The 17922-nt window shown below is 40.6% G+C and overlaps 1 protein-coding gene across 1 annotated transcript in view; it reads right to left on the bottom strand.

Moving 5' to 3' along the window:
* Positions 1-17922, bottom strand: part of LOC144665029 (uncharacterized) — a 50634-nt gene that overhangs the window by 29369 nt on the left and 3343 nt on the right. Inside the window, 9 exon segments of the mRNA XM_078526211.1 lie at positions 696-2101; positions 2259-2806; positions 2979-4130; positions 5148-5215; positions 5652-5729; positions 9167-9328; positions 11155-11218; positions 14315-15433; positions 15436-17790. Coding sequence (XP_078382337.1) covers positions 696-2101; positions 2259-2806; positions 2979-4130; positions 5148-5215; positions 5652-5729; positions 9167-9328; positions 11155-11218; positions 14315-15433; positions 15436-17790 — 6952 coding nt within the window.

Here is a 17922-nt window from a genome sequence, read left to right on the forward strand (position 1 = left end):
GTTATGATTTACTGAAAATCACAAATACCAGATGCAACCAGTACTGCTCGCCAGGTAAGGGTCGATGCAAATACCCACTTGATCATAAAAGTACTGCTCATTAATAGCTTATATTTGAATAGTAACATACCAGGGTTCTAAACACAGAATCATAAGCTGGAATCAGTGTGTAAAGTATAGTGAACAGTAAAAGTGCTGTTTAGTAATTTATTTTATTTGAATGCTGAAACATTAGGGATTTATCCACGAGCTAAAAGATGGAAACAAAGTGGCCGACTTGTGGTCCAACGGGAGTGAAAGGATTTAACAGGCAGTTAGAGCAGTGAAGCTTACAATGACTTATTTGTTTGGGTTTAAGGTATTGTAAGTAATGATGAGTCATTGCAATTGACTAGACGTACTGCTAAATTTCTTAATGTTAGTATTGTAAAAAATTTTTACTATAAATAAAATTAATATTATAAGTGACGGAGGAAAAGAAGAAAAAAAAAAAAAAAGCTGGATATGTTTTGTTGACAGCGCAAGGTTGAGCAAGATTAGCTGAATTTACGTCTAGAGTAGAAAATTTAATTTTACCGTTTATCATGCGATATATATTCCTTTACCTGGCGTTGAAGACATCTATTTCCCTTCAAAGCATTTCAGTGTGACGTCATCTCCAATAAGCACAAATGGAGCCCACTGGCGAATCTTACCGAAATCTTTTGATTCCCTCATGTAATTTGTGGCGCAGTTTAATGCTTCACTGGCTTTCTTGCCTTCAACTAAACGTTCGTAGAAAACACGCATAAACTCCAGCGTCGCCTCATCCTCTAATGCCCACAGTGACACAAGGACGGAACGGGCCCCCGCACCCAGAAACGCTCGGGCAATTCCGACCACACCCTCGTCTTTGATCTCTCCTCGGCCACTGTGGCAGCAGCTTAGCACCACAAGTCTTGCTCTTAGACCAACACTCGACACATCTGACATGGTCAGCAAGAAGTCCTCTTCCCTGGGGTTTGGAGATGTCCGTGAAGCATTTGGAGCCAATGCAATCTCGCCAGTCTCAATGCGGCCATGAGCTGCAAGGTGTATCAGAGCAACAGAGTTGAGCCTCTTCAGAACTTTTTCTTTTGTAGCGTCCGAACCAGTGAGAGGTGAACTCTTGAATATCTCTCCGACCATTTCCGCTTCTTTTCTGGCAAATGGAAGTTGAACTAGTTTTGGTATTTCGAGAATGTCAACAACTTCTTGCACCCATGGATCTCCTACAATCAGCGCGCCGCTTTTGCAGTGGTGATCGGGTGGGGCATCCATGATCATCTTCAAACAGGTCAGGGAAGGAACCACACGGATTCTGAAAGATTCACAAAGGTAGTGGGATTCAGCATCCTGTAGTGCGGCAAAAGGAACCAGAAACAATGGACCATCGGGAACAATAACAAGCTCATTTCCACGAAGTTGGTCAAACACCGGAGCAACAATAACATTATAAAGGGCAGATAGACACTTCTTGTGGACAGAAGGCGGAGTGTGCGATTCCACTTGGCCATCAACTCTCATCTGACGCAGATGTTTTCCTACGCTTAGAAGTGACAAGTCAGGCTCTTGTACTGTCAGCAGGTCGTCCTTGTTGTTGAGTGCATCGAGTGACCTATCCTCGCATTTTACGATGGAACGAACGCCGATTTCTTTATACGTTTTCTTTATGAATGAATCCAAATCTTCGCTTGGATTCAATTTTAAAACATCTTCATCGAAGTTTTGTTCACTGAACTGGACATTTTCTCCATTTTGCAGTAACCACACATTTATGTCATTTTCACCAACTGCTAGAAAAACAGTGTTGGAGGGGGCGCAGGTTAATAATTCAGCAGGTGTTTCTTCCTGTGAGACTTTGCCATGCTGATGTACCTTAAAACCATACTGTGATACCAGAAGATCAACTAGAGCTTGTGCGCGTCCCTTCTCAGCAGCTAACAAAGCTTCGTCAGTCCTGTCCAATACCAACAGAACATTCCAGAGCTCCGTGTAAACTGTTCGGCATTCATTTCGTAAGCTAATTTTCCACTCATCCTTCGTGTGAAGTAGGCTTCGGACACGATTAAACTGTTTCATACTGGAGCGATACAAGACGATAGCATCATTTGGAAATCCCAAACGTAGAAAGCAACGACCTTGACAATGATAGGCATTTCCTTCTCCACAGATGTCTCCTGTTTCCTTGCATATGATAAGGTGTTGCTTGCTGAACTCCATGGCCTGTTGCACATCACCGAGACAAAGAAATAGATGGCTCAAGTTCCGAACAAGCGCATCCTTCCCCAGCCCTGTTTCCAATTTCTTTAGAAATCTCCAAGTATTTGAGTAAACAGTCCTTGGCTTGTTCCAAATCACCAAGAGATTGCTGTATTTTTCCAAGATCTAGATATGCCTGTCCCTCTTCAGCTCTGTCGCCAAGTTCTTTGAAAATACTTAGATGTTGCTTGTGATAGTCTACCGCTTCTTTGTACTTTCCCAGACGGCGATACACTACACTAAGATTTCCATAGACACGCCCTTCTCCAGCCTTATCTTGTACTTCTTTACAAATTGCCAGATGCTTGTTGTAGTATTTTAGGGCTTCTTTAAGTTCCCCAAGTTTAAGAAACGCGCAGCCAAGGTTACCATACACAGTCCCTTCATGAGCCCTGTCTCCTGTCCCTTTGCAAATTGTCAAGCTACGGCCGTAATATTCAGCGGCTTTTTTATAATCACAAAGATATAAATAAGCGTTGCCAAGATTTCCAAATGAACGTCCTTCCCCTGCCTTGTCTTTCAATTCCTGGGAGATTTTTAAGGACATTTGGTGAAATTCTATGGCTTGCTTTAAATTGCCAAAGTTAAAACAAGCAATGCCTAAATTTGTTTGTGCCATTCCTTCTCCACGTCGGTCCCCCAGTTCCCTGCAAACCGTTAGGTGTTGGTTGTAGTACTGTATAGCCAGTCTGTAATTACCAAGACTGTTGTATCCATTGCCAAGATTGCCATAAGCAACTCCCATCTTCAGCCCTGTCGCCTACTTCCTTACTTATAACCAGACTCTTCTCGAAATACTCAATGGCTTCTTTGAAATCGCCTAGTCCAAGAAAGGCGTTTCCAAGATTACCATACATAGAACTTTCTAAAGATTTGTCCCCAACGTTTTGGCTAAAGGCAAGGCAGCGATTGAAACAATTGATGGCTTGGCTAAAATTACCCATACTAAAATGTACAACACCTAAATGTCCCCAACCACTTTCTTCTTCAGCTCCGTCTTTAAGCTCCTTTGTAATTTGAATGTATTTCACCAAGTATTCTTCTGCTTGCTTGAAATCACCGGTTTTGAGACATACATCGCCAAGATGCAAAACTGCATTTCCTTCCCCACATAGGTCTCCATCCTTCCGGGAAATTGTCATGCAATTAACAAAGTGCTCAGTTGACTTTGTGAAATCATTTAACATCATATACAACAGGCCTAAACGTCCATTCTCTCTCCCTTCTTCAGGTCTGTTACCCAGTTCTTTGGAAATAGCCAAGCTTCGTTGACAATACTCCAAGGCAACCTTGTACTTGCCAAGTTCGTAATACGCATTGCCTAGATTGTTGCAAGCAATTCGTTCTCCAAAGGTGTCTTCTTTGTCTTTGCAAATATTGAGGCATACTTTGTAGTGTTCTATGGATTTCATTAAATCACCAGTCTCCTGATATGCCTTAGCTAGCTGGAGGCAAGCCCACATCTCGACCGATCTGTCTTCTATATTCTTGCAAACGGCATGTAACAGTCTATAGTATTCTATGGCCTTTTCTAGCTGACCAAGCCTATGGTACGCAGTGCCCAGACTGTAATATGCAGCTCCTTCTTCCGTCATGTTTCCGTTTTCCTTAGCAAGGGCCAAGTTTTGATTGCACACCTTGATGACTTGCCCGTGGTTGTCGACAGTGAAGCTCGTGTCGCCTTGATGCCACCAAGCAATGGCGCCTTTTATTTCGTCTTGCATCTCTTGTACGACGAATGGCACATTCGATTCATTTTCCACATCTGGTTGACGTCCTATGTTTAGGTTCACTTGCTCGTCAACACATTTGCTTTTTACTTCCAGCAAAACCTTGTTTTCTTTTCCTATCTGCTCACAGTCAAGATTGATAACAGTTAAACAGTGTGATAGCATACGTTATTTCACTGGTAGTAATTTTGATATGTCTGTCCCCTTACGATGCCGCCAAGCTATGGCGTCTTTTAAACACCAATGCTGTTTGTGCTCGCGTCACCTTAATGGGCAGGATGCTCCTTACTATTGTTTTCGTAACCCAATTGTTTTATTGGGAATTGGTCACGATTGTTGAAAAAAAAACCTTACCAAATAATGTTGGCTGGGCCAGGTTTTTCAAGGTTAGATGACGCTTTCCACCCCATAAATTTACCATCACCTGGATAGCGTAGTTTGTTTTGTTGACACCTTTCCGTTGGATATCAAATTTTCTAAGAGATAGAGTTATTAGTTCGTGTAGTGTGATCGTCCCGGTGAGAGTAGTTCTGAAATAAACTGTTCTTATAGCTAAAAAGGGTTCTTATTTCCAAACTCGGAGCGCAAATAAAAAGGAGAATTTCGTCTGATATCATCAAGACTTCATTAGTCAATGAGGTGGTTTTTTCAAGATGAATGTTGATGACTGACGTGTCGACCACTTAAGCGAAGTCATCTTCAGAGTCAAGTGGCCACTTGACTCTAAAAAAGACTTCTGCCGAGGTTGTCGAAACGTCAGCCACCAACACCGTTATTTCATTACCGAGACGATCACACTTTACGATTGTCCTGGGTTCATACCATTTACTAAGATAGAGCTATCCACCCTTTCAACAATGGTGGACTGTAGAGGAGCGCAGCAATCGACTACAAGGATCCCCTCAGAAACACTTTGCCATTCATTTTCATAAGCACCATCCAAATGATTTGCTAAATTTAGACAGTCTTTGCAATCTCAGTCGTCTCTAGAGGCTGTACAAACCTTTTTGTAGTGTATTGCGGGCTCTGGGTACAAGATTGACAGACTTCCGCCTTTTTGCGATGGTTTTTTTATTGACACACTAGTAAGAGAACCCTATTTTAAAATTGTTGACATTTTCGTCCATAAAAGGATACTGCTAGCCCGTCGTCACACCACTTGATTGCTTCTTCATACAATCTTAGTTCCTTACAGGCCTTGGCTCCTGTTGGTATTAGGTGAAAGAAAATTGATCTGATATTAGGCGAAAAAAAATTAATCACACCATTTTGGTAAAACTAAAATATCAATCCAGGACTGTGAACAATTGACACTTCCTGCAAATTCTCGTTGCTACACGAACAGTTTTCAGTTTTTATTTGCCCCACAGAATTAGCACCAGGAAGCGTCACGTGAGCTTGGCTGCATCTGTTTTCCGGCAACATTCCTGCCGAGAACAGCAAGCTCATAAAAGTTCTTAAAAATGGAATTTGGACATAAAAAACTTGTCCTTTACCTGTTCACAGGAACAACATTTTGGACGAATACTGCTTTTCAAAGGCGAGGTGTTAAACTGAATTGCTTAACAAACAAAAAGTACTCCAGTGCTTTTGTTGTTTATTTATACTTATTAGCTAACTAAGCAGATTAATATGCTTTACCTCTGAAGATAGCCTTCATGTAAAATGGCTGGAATTCTCTGGCACGTTTTGCATCTTTAAGCGCTTCTTGAAAATGACCTGTCGTAAATTAGAGGAAAGCATGGTTAGCAACACTATAGGCACGTAAAGCGTGCAGAGTGCTTCCTTACCTGGGCGAAAGTAAAAGTACTAACGAGTTAATTAAAACAGGAAGCATCTTATATTTCCCAAGAACACAACGCCATTACAATCAGTGAACGCTTTCGGTAATTCTACTTTTCAATAAAACCTTGATCTAGAAACTGCAAAATTCCACGAAAATCAATTTTTTGATTTGTGATCTACACGAAAACGAAAAAAACGACACCTTTTTGTCGATTTCATTCGTGTTTAGAAAACCTGAAATAAGTGCCAATTTTTTTCAGATAAAGTGGACTGTTTTTAGGATTTCTCTAGGATATTGCGTAAGTTGATATTCTCAAGTTATTTTTAGAATTCCCTTATCGCGAAAAATTCAAAACGAGAAATTACTCGCATTTTTTCAGCTTTTCGCTGTTCACATCAAAGCAAGAAAATGTTGACTTTTTTCCACTTTCTCAATTTGGCCTCCTTGATTGACAGCTGTCAAAGAATGGCGTGAATTGAAACGCTTGGACCTCTTTTTTCTTTTTCCCGCCATTTATCGAATCTGCATTTAAATTTGGCGCCTTGTTACATTATGGAGTATAAAAGATAAAGTAATGTCGATGTAATAAGAAGTCAAGTAAAAGCAAAAAGAACATACACGAAGAACGGCAATTTATTTAAGCAAAATTTTCCAGAAGTACGAAGAGGCTTCTCAGAAAGTTGAAGACTTAAGCCTCATCACTTTTTCATTCATCTTAATCTTAACGCAGTTCGCCATCTTCACAGCTACAGAAGAAGTGGTACAAAAATACACAAGCCGTACAAGCATTTTCATTTCGAGCCTTTTTTGACAGCTGTCAATCAAGGAGGCGAAATTGAGAAAGCGGAAAAAAGTCGACATTTTTTCGTTTTGATGAGAACGTCAAAAAGCTGAAAAAACTCAAGAAATTTCTCGTTTTGACTTTTTTGCGATAAGTGAATTAATACAATTACTTGAGGATATCGACTTAAGCCATACCCGAGAGAAATCCCAAAAATAGTCCACTTTATCTGAAAAAACTGACACTTATTTGTGGCTTCAATAGCTCAGTTGGTAGAGCATCGCACCGGTATCGCGGAGGTCGCGGGTTCGAATCCCGTTGAAGCCCTGAATTTTTTTCAGGCTTCTTTATTCCAATTGCTTAAATTGGAAATTCACTGCGACGATCATTTATCACTTTCATATACATCCGCAGTTCATATATGAATCATTTCATATACATTACATCACAAGTGAAATCGACAAAAAAGGTGTCGCTTTTGTCGTGTTGCATGTAAATCAAAAATCAAAAAGTCTTCTAATCTTGGACAGCCGGTGATCAAGACTTCATTTCTCCTTTCAATATCAACACAGTGTCAGGCGGACAGTTGATGACAATATAAAAAACCATTAAGTATAGAAAATTACTCTGAGGCTGCTAAAAGATACTTTCGTTTTCCCGTTTAATGCGAAATGGCTACTATTTTTTTCTCGTGAATTGTGATTTCTATATTGGCCGTGAACCGTGAATGTCCGAAAGAACTTCCTGTGAAATGCGAAATAATTATACTTGTGGTAACCACAGGTTAGAAAGTGCGGGCCTAGATAGAATCCTTCAATTCGGCTTAGTCTTTCCAACGATTTTGTATTTGAGCAGACAATATTTCCATTTTGTCGAGCCCCGAACAAACGAGATCCTCCATTGTGTTACATGAGCAAGACAAGAAGTTAAATCGTTCTACAGAATCAAAAAAATTGCTTCTTCTACCAAATTCCTTTTTTTCGCGTCTTTCTTAGCTTACACGTCGGTAAGGCTTGAGAAGGCTCCGACCGGCCCGTGACTGCATTAAATGATCTTCTAGGGATCTGAAGAAAAATTTATTCCGTTGGGCCGCTTTGAAATTTCGCATTCTTTATTTCCTTCCTTTTAGCTCTTGCTGCGCCCCTCGCTCCGCTATTTCAAGATTAGGGTTGCGGGCTTTGGGCTCTTATTCGTCGTGAATCTTGATTTTGATTGACCTATTATTTTCGACATTCATTATTTTAGCGCTCGGAGAGACCCCGCGCTAAGCTCGAAACTTACAGCGCTCACTTAGGGTGCAGCAGCAGTTAGGAAGAAAACCCGACACGGTACAGCCAACTTTTATTGCGTGAAGCCACACCCGCCCCTGACTTTTTGAACGACACAGCTGATGAACATTATGAATATTTAACTTCGTACTTTATTTTTTTTTTGATGTAATCCCGGTAATTAAACATGTACTACCACACTTCTTATTTTTAAACATTAAGCTTATTTTTGAAGTTCGCCGTTAAGTCGATGATGCTGCAGTGTACAGATTGTATATTAAAAGGGTTAGAGACGTCCGTCGTTTTTGTTGACAAATACACGCACTTGCTGCGCGTCAATACCACCGGCTACGCCTCGTGCAGTATTGAAAATTCCGTTCTGTGCGGCCAGCGCGTGCGTTATTTGTCAACAAAACACTCACAACAGTCTCTAACCCATAAATAAATAATGTCCTTGAACGTGACAGGCCAATCTTTGATCCCTTTGTATTTACCTTTAACTAGCCTTTATTGGAATGTGGGTTACGTTTTTGTTGCGCGTAGAGCAAGGAGTGAACAGATGGTAAAGATGTCATACTGAGGCAGTACGTCAGACGTAACGTTTTAAAATCTCACTAGTGATAGAGGATCCTGTGAGAAACGCCCTCTTTTTCGTGAAGCGTGGAATGCCTATTTCATTTTCCGTGAAAAGTGAAAGGACCGTTTTATTTTCTGTGAAACTTGACCGAGACTCTCGTTCCCCCTTTCTGCCCCTCTTCTGTATTGATGTACTACGAAATTTTCAGAACAAACACGATAGCAAGCTCATATCAATCTGAAAAGAGAATTAACATATCGATATTGACACTAAAAGGGTTAAAGACTGGTTCTTTTATAATCGCCCCGATCGTTTCTATCGCCTCTGTTACTTCAAAAAGTTTTCTTGCGATCGGGGCGATTATTTAAGAACATTACACAGACAATCGCTAACGTCCGCGGCGATTTGGGCGATCATGATCACTTGGATCGCCCGTGTTTTATCCTTCTAGCTTCTCTTTCCCTTCTTCGCTGTAAAACAGCAATGACTGAGAAGATAGGAGGTCACAAGTTTTTCTCTTTCATTGAAGGCTGCCATTGTGTTGGATCTAGGGCTAAAATGATTGTTTTTCTTAGGTCTTCGCTTATACCAAGCGATCGGGACGACCATGTGAGAACCCCTGATCGCTTCCAATCGCTTCGATCGCCTCCGATCGTCACAGTATTTGCAAACGATCGATGCGATAGAACGACCGGAGCGATCATATGAGAACCAACATTAACTAAATTAATCGTGTAAACTCACCCAGAGAAAAATGCGCGGTCGCCCTGTTGGTGTAAAGAATGGCGTTCAGTTGATCATTTTTACAGTTCACATTAATTCCTTCAGTGTAAAACCCTAACGCATTTCTAAATTCATTTTTTCTGTACTCAGCATTTCCTTCCTCTTTGAAAACCTGGGCTATTGCTGTGATAGAAAAAAACAAACAAAAAGAACAATTAGTGGAGTTTTTTCAATGGCCACATAGCAGTCGTTTTAACTGTTTCGAGAGCCCAAGAGCCGGTTAAACGGTTGGATCGCGATTTTGGAAAAAGAATTGACGAAGATTGCCTATAGCCTGAATAACCATATGTTCGCCACGCAGACCTACTTCACTGTTTGTTGTAACCATTTGATGTTTGTGTAGGCCATTCAACGGTTTATATTAGAAATGAGTGTGTTTGATCGGTGTTCAAAATCGTGTTAGCGACAAAAATCTACGGTAGATTTAGAAGTTTCCGACTGGCGTTCGGTAGTGTCTGAAGGTTGGTCCGCTTGTACAAGTGCTTTACCAGTTGTCACAGTACATAAAATTGAAAGCATACTGCGACATTTTCGGATATTTAGTTTTCATTTTGATCGATAGAGTGATGTAAAAAGAATTTATTGTTATATAAAAGAAGACGTTCATCTCTTGTTACTTGCACATATCATGTGAATATTTTTTTTTTTACTTCGTAAAAGTGCATTTTTTTCCGGTGGTCTAATATAGTTTACCGAAACATATCCGCCTATTTAATATGACATAAATGATTTGTAAGTTTTAAGCGGGTTTTGCGACTTTTTCCATGATCAGCAAAAGGCAGACCTCCGCAATGATCAAGAATCGCTTTCCCGATATAACACATCATATTTAATACAAAAACAGCAGCTTTTGGCTTTGTGTTGTGTCCGTATTTTTCCAGTAGCTTTTAAAACATAATTGTCAATAAATTTCCCTCAAAAAAAAATATTTGTCTTTCCCACTTACAAAAATAAGCCTCCAAAATCGCTCATGAAGTACTATTTCAAAAACGAGTGCGAGGGTTTCATCAGGTTTCCAAACGCGAGAAAACGTTTGAAACCACGAGGCCGCAGGCCGAGTGGTTTTATTGTTTTCGAGCGTTTGGAAACCTGGTGAAACCCGAAGCACGAGTTTTTGAAATTACTTCTCCAACAAAGAAAATTAGATAATTTTTCTATGTAATTAGCAGTGCCTATTCGGACAGTTTGTTTTCGTTTGTTATATTTTTACAATGGAACTCGATCATGTCACATACTTGCTAGGTTATCCAATTGTTGGCTTTGTCAAGGCTATCTGACACCCACTTGTTTGATTTTTACAACTTTCTGTAATAATTATTGATTGTATATCTCCCGCTTCGTTGGTTGTTTGATCGAACCGAACGCTCTGCTTAGTACTTTGCTTCGCCGTGGCGAATAGATTTAGACAAGGAGAGTTTTGCACAGATAGGGCCCGGTTTCAAAGTGTAGCCTCTGCAAAAACAAATGGGCGGCTTCATTTTTTGGAACGGCATAGAGTGGTGGACGTTGAAAGTGCTAACGTTGGAACCACGTGGCTTCTTCAAAAAAAGTAAACCTAAAGAAGAGATAGCATCGAACGAGAAAGCAGTCAATTCTCAGTAAGCCCTTTTTATTTTGTGGACTTGAATAACTGTTCGATTCACTAACAAATAAGAAATGTGTGTAAGTTTCGTAATGAAATGTTTGATGGTGAAATTTATTGTCTGCATCGGAAAAGCGATTTTTTAAACGTTGTTGTTGTGTTGCTTTATGAATATGCAGATTAAGAAACATTTTACACACGGGTTTAAAATCGTTTCCAAACACGTGTGGTTTTCAACTCGTTTTTCATTGGGTTTCTAAACTCATCCACCTGACCAGAATGGGGCGTTCTGGCAGGCTAATAACAATATGAATAATTAATGAGTTTGAGAAGCGTAAATAAAATGTATCCGAGTACATTTTCTCACCTCTTAAAGTTTCCTCGTCAAAATCCATTTTTCCTGAAGCTCTTGCAGACATCACGGCATCAACCTGTTTTCACTCTGGTTCAGTTTTCAACTGATCAAACACCGCCTCGCTTGTAGCATGTTGTCTTATTTTTTCGCACCATATATCGAACCATATACGTACGAAAGTGAAGTTTTGTTTACGAGAAGAGACAACTGACTGGAAACTGAAATCACAAGACTTTTAAATCTTAAACAAGTTTATTACCTCACGCAAAAATTGAAATAATAACATAAATGGGGGGAAGTGAAATAGCTTTTAATAATTTAAATATCATAAAGGTTGATCCATTTTACACACCAATACTGCGAAATGTATGTTGTTTCCCGGTGGCGGCGGTATACTCAAACATTCTTTACTGGAAGACTCTGCTTTAAAATCCAATCCTTTACCCTTTTATGTAACATTTTAACAGGAAAAGTAATCCTTTCATATTCATTCGAAAGAAAATTGTAGCCCTTTTACGTACCTACAACTGTTCAGTGGGTGTGTTCCAGAATTTGAAAGGCCCAAGGCAGTTTGCCCTACCCTTTTCTATTTTCTGGACACGTGAAATCATTACTCTTTAAAATACGTCTTGCCAGAAAAAGACACCACTTTCGGGCAGAGCCTCCCTGTAAGTCTTCTATAGAAAGCCCACTCTTTGGCGTATTGTCTTAGGTGACTGCAGAAGAGAATGGTAAAGATGCAAAGAAGTAAAATATCTGCAATCCGTGCCATAATTCCTTGAGACACTCATTTGTAACGGAACATTCCGTTTCGAATTCTCAGAAATAGAGAACCCCCTTCCCCAAAACCAATGTTGCAAATAAAACGGCAACGGAAAGCATTGTCTTTTCAAGGTACACAACATTAATTGTAATGGGACAGGGGGTAATTGTTGATTTTTTCCCTGTTTCAAGTGTAAAAAAGGGCAAGTATCCCAATAATTGTGGCGTGGATTGACTGCAAAAGAGATTGGTAAAGATGAAAGGAAGGAAAATATGTGGTTTAGCGAGATCGCAAATTCAGTTCCACCATCTCAGCTTTATTTTAAAAAAATGACAGCTAAGCTATTGCGTCTGTTTTTTGATATAACAGGATTTCGTCCACCTTGTGGTCTTGCCAGAAACCTGGAAACTGAAAGGGACTACCGCGGAGGGGGCCCCCAAAGGGATCATGCTGTATTAAAATTAAGCATGATCGCTTTGCGCGCTACAATTTGTCGGCCGTTAACGTAATACGCAAGATCTTGTCGGCGCCGTTTGTTTGACAAAATCAGCCCGACCGGATGGAAACGTGTTTTACATTTTTCAATCAGCCTGGTTTTCCTCGCGATGTTATCTTGGAGCCTGAAACTCCGGCTGACAATCGGAAAATGTAAACGGCGGCAATCCGAGTGCAGTTAGCTAAACCTGTTAATGAATATTAAAAGAACAGGATTTGAAAAATGTAGCTATGTGACTTTATAGATTTATTGTAAGCAACAGTTTTACAGAAAGAAAGATTTATCGCCACATTAGAAACGAAGTCATATTATACGAACCTTGAAAAATTTGTCTTTTTGTGATTTGAAAAAGAAAACATAACCTTAAAGATGCGACACGTAAACAATCGACCTCATCGCCTGCTGAAGACTAGCAGTATTGCAGTCGAAACGTCGTGATTCAACAACTCAAAGTGATTTGAGACAAACGAATAAACGTTCGACATCTTTCCTAAAATATAATCTATTTACATGGAGCGAGAAATAGGTCAAGAAAGTCTGTGTGCGTGAAAAACTGACAGTACATGCAGGTCCATGTTTTTTAATAACTACAATAAAAGACACATTTGTTGGGGCAGTTAGAGCCACCCCGCGCTTCCTCCCCCTTGCTCTATCAATGTGGGTTTGAGTGTTTTATGGGCGGAACTACAATTTACAATAACATTGAAGCGGGGGTGAGAGAGAGAGAGAGAGGAAGTGCCGGGTTGTGTCCCAACTAATTCGTGCCTCAAATTACAGCTTTCTTAAAATGTCGGCAGAGTCCTTGAAAAGAAGTCATAGAATCGCTTAATAAACATGGCCAAATATAAACATAGAAGTTACTACTTTATTTGAAACGTTATCTACTTAAGTGCAACGTCATTACATTTACAAGGAACACACCATTGTTTGTAGGCAGATATTTGCACATCACGTGGTGGGTTCTCGGCCAATGAAAAGAAAAAAAAATGCACGAAATTATAATGAGCTTTATTACACTATTTATCAATTAACACGAGTGATTTGCCATAAATTTGTTTACATTTCTTTCTTAGAAGTTTGCATCACACTGCGTTATACATACAATATTGTTACTGGAAAATTTGCTTGGTTTAAAAGGTGAGTTTAAGTCGTCTACCAAAACTATCTATCGTCTTCCTATATTTCCCACATAAATAACAACTTGTAAACGGACAAAATTAATTTCACGTTCAATGTGTGATATAAACACCGTCGAGGTCAGTCCAGTTGATGCAGAACTTCCCTTGACTATCTTTTGATGTCTAACCTGCAAGAAATAAAAAGAGGGCTATGCCACTTTTATTCTTAGCAGCTATCACCTTATTAACTGTCCACCTGTGCCAAAATACATTTACTCCAGAGAATTGAGATGTTATAAATTAAAAACAAAGTCAAACTACCGTGCATGTTATGAAAAACTGAAAATCACAAATACCACATACAACCAGTACTGCTCACGTGGTAAGGGTTGATCCAAATACCCATTTGATCATAAAGGTACTGCTTAAAAGCTTATATTTAAATAGTAACAGGGTTTCAAACAATACCAGAGTTTCAAACACAGAATCATAAGCTGGGATCAGTCTTAAAAGTATAGTGAACAGTAATTGAATGCTGACACATTAGGAATTTATGCACAAGCTTAAAGATGGAAAAAAAGTCGTTGACTTGTGTTCCGACGAGATTGAAAGGATTTAACAGGCATTTAGAATAGTGAAAATTACAATAACGTATTTCTTTAGCTGGCTATGTTTTGTTGACACCGCAAGCTTGCGCAAGATTACTAAATTGACGACTAGAACAGAAATTTAACTTTGCAGTTTATTATACAATATTCCTTTACCTGGCGTTGAAGACATCTATTTCCCTTCAAAGCATTCCACTGTGACGTCATCTCCAATTAGCACAAATGGAGCCCACTGGTGAATCTTACCAAAATCTTTTGATTCCCTCATGTAATTTGTGGCGCAGTTTAAAGCTTCACTGGCTTTCTTGCCTTAAACTAAACGTTCATAGAAAACGCGCATAAACTCCAGCGTCGCCTCATCCTCAAGTGCCCACAATGACACAAGAACGGAACGGGCCCCTGCACCAAGAAACGCTCGGGCAATTCCGACCACACCCTCGTCTTTGATCTCTCCTCGGCCACTGTGGCAGCAGCTTAGCACCACAAGTCTTGCTCTTAGACCAACACTCAACACATCTGACATGGTCAGCAAGAAGTCCTCTTCCCTGGGGTATGGAGATTTCCGTGAAGTATTTGGAGCTAACGCAATCTCGCCAGTCTTAATGCGGCCATGAGCTGCAAGGTGTATCAAAGCAACGGAGTTGAGCCTCTTCAGTACTTCTTCTTTCGTAGCATCTGAACCAGTGAGAGCTGAACTCTTGACTATTTCTCCAATCATTTCTGCTTCTCTTCTGGCACCTGGAAGTTGAGATAGTTTTGGTATTCCGAGAATGTCGACAACGTCTTGCACCCATGGATCTCCTACAATCAGCGCGCCGCTTTTGCAGTGGTGATCGGGTGGAGCATCCATGATCATCTTCAAACACGTCAGGGAAGGAACCACACGGATTCTGAAAGATTCGCACAGGTAGCGGGACTCAGCATCCTGTAGTGCAGCAAAAGGAACCAGAAACAATGGGCCATCGGGGACAATAACAAGCTCATTTCCACGAAGGTGCTGAATTACTGGAGCAACGATAACGTTATAAAGAACATATAGACACTTGTTGTGGACAAGTGGTGGAGTACGTGGTTCCGCGTTATCATCGACTCTCATCTTAGGCAAAGAAGTACTGAGAAGTAATAAGTCAGGCTCTTGTACTGTCAGCAGGTCATCTTTGTTGTCAAGTGCATCTAGTGACCTATCCTCGCATTTTACGCTGGAACGAACTCCGATCTCTTTATACGCTTTCTTTACGAACGAATCCAAATCTTCGCCTGCTTTCAATTTAGAAACACCTTTATCGACGTTTTGTTTACAAAAAAAGGACATTTTTTTCCATCTTGCAATAACCACTCATTGATGTTATGTCCATAAACTGCTAAGAAAACAGTGTTGGATGGGACGCAGGTTAATAATTCATTGGGTGTTTCTTCCTGTGAGACTTCGCCTTGCTGTTGAACCCCAAAACCATACTGTGATACCAGGAGATCAACTAGAGCTTGAGCGCGTCCCTTCTCAGCAGCTAACAATGCTTCGTCAGTCCTGTCCAATTTCAAAAGAACATTCCAGAGCTCCGTGTACGCCATTCGATATTCATTTCGTAGGCTGATTTTCCACGCATCCTGGGAGCGAAGCAGGCTTCGCGCACGATTAAACTGTTGCACACTGGACTGATACGAGACAACAGCATCGCTAAGAAAGCCTGAATCTTGCAAACAGCGTCCTTGACAGAGATATGCTCTTCCTTCTCCACTGATGTTTCCTGTTTCCTTGCATATGATTAGGTGTTGCTTGCTGAATTCCATGGCCTGTTTTACGTCACCAACAAGGAGTAATATTTCGCTCAGTTTCAAAGAAGCCTCTCCTTCTCCATTCCTGTCTCCGATTTCCTTAGCAATGGCCAAGTATTTGTTGCAGCATTCTTCGGCTTGTTCGAAATCACCAAGACATGTCTGTATAATTCCAAGATCTCGGTACGCTTTTCCTTCTTCAGCCCTGTGGCCAATTTCTTTGACAATACTTAGATGTTGCTTGTGATAGTTTACCGCTTCTTCATACTTTCTCAGACGACAGTACACGTTACACAGATTTCCATAGGCAAGTCCTTCTCCAGCCTTGTCTCCCAGTTCCTTGCAAATTGCCAGATGCTTGTTAAAGAACTTAACAGCTTCTTTATCAACACCAAGAGATAAAAAAGTGCAGCCAAGATTGCAAAAAATAGTCGCTTCATTAGCTCTTTCTCCTGTCTCTTTGCAAATCTTCAAACTGCGGTTGTAATATTCGGCAGCTTGTTTAAAATCACCAAGCTGTATATATACATTACCAAGATTCCGAAAGGCGCCCCCTACTCCTGCCTTGTCTCCTAACTCTTGGAAAATCGTAAGGGCCTCTTTGTGAAACTCAATGGCTTGCTTATAGTTGCCATATTGATAATACGCTACTCCTACGTCTGAACGTGCGGCTCCTTCCCTATGTCGGTCTACCAGTTCTTTGCAAATAGTTAAGCATTGGTTTTGATACTGAATGGCCAGTTTGAAGTTACCGAGAAAGCCATGTGCCTTCCCGAGACTGCCGTACGCAGCTCCCTCTATACCTCGATCTCTCACTTGTTTGCTTATAACCAGACTCTCCTCGAAATACGCAATGGCTCCTTTGATGTCCCCTAGACCAAAATAAGCGTTTCCTAGATTAACATACAGATTACCTTCCATAGCTTTGTCTCTTACTGTTTGGCTAAAGGCAAGGGCGCGATTGTAACATTTGATGGCTTGGCTAAAATTACCCTTCCTATAGTGTACAACACCTAAATTTTGCCATGCTTGTACTTCTACAGCTTCGTCCTTCAGTTCCTTGTTAATCTGAATGCATTTCTCGATGTGTTCTTCTGCTGTTGTGAAATCACCAGTCTTGAGACATACAACACCAAGACAGCAATATGCAGCTGCTTCCCCAAACTGGTCTTTAACTTCCTGGCCAATGTACAGGTAAATCTTGTAGTGCTCGCGTGCGTTCTTGAAATCATTTAAATGCCTATACATCAGGGCGATACGTGCGTTTTCTGTTCCTTCTTCAGGTCTGTTACCCAGCTCCTTGCAAAGAAGCAAGCTTCGTTGATAGTACTCCAGGGCCAATTTGTAGTTACCAAGTTTGTAATATACATTCCCTAGACAGGAACAGTTGGCTCGTTCTTCTATCTTATGCTTTTCATCTTTGCAAATATTTAGGCATTCTTCGTAGTACTTTATGGCTTTTGTAAAATCACCATCATCTGCACATGTACTGGCTAGATTGTGGCAAGCCCAAATCTCACCCTTTCTGTCTCCAAGACCCTTGCAAATAGCATAGTACAGCGTTAAGTGCTCTCTGGCTTCTTCTGGCTGGCCAAGCTTGTGGTACGCAGTGCCTAGATTGCAAAACGCAGTTCTTTCTTTCGTAACGTATTCACGTTCCTTGGCAAGAGCCGAGCGTTGGTTGAAAACCTTGATGACTCGCTCGGGGTTGTCAATAATGAAACTCGAGATGTCTTGGTTTAGTCCACCAGTATCTTCTCCTATTGTGTCTTCCTTTTTCTGCAGGGCGCACTTATTCTTCACATACGGTTGGTTTCCTTTTCTTAGTTTCGTCAGCTCGTCAACAGACTTTCTCTTTACTTCCATCAAAGCTTGGTTTTCTTTCTCGATCTGCTTACAGTCAAGGGTGGTAACAGTTGTAACAGTATGATAGCAAACTCTATTCCAGTGACATTTTCATTCATTCATTTTCATTATCTGCTGGTGAACCAGTGCTCTCCGTGCTCGCGCCGCCTTCCTGGG

This window comes from Oculina patagonica, chromosome 9 (genome assembly GCF_052425735.1).
Source record: "Oculina patagonica isolate OP01 chromosome 9, crgOcupat, whole genome shotgun sequence".
Taxonomy (NCBI): Eukaryota; Metazoa; Cnidaria; class Anthozoa; order Scleractinia; family Oculinidae; genus Oculina; species Oculina patagonica.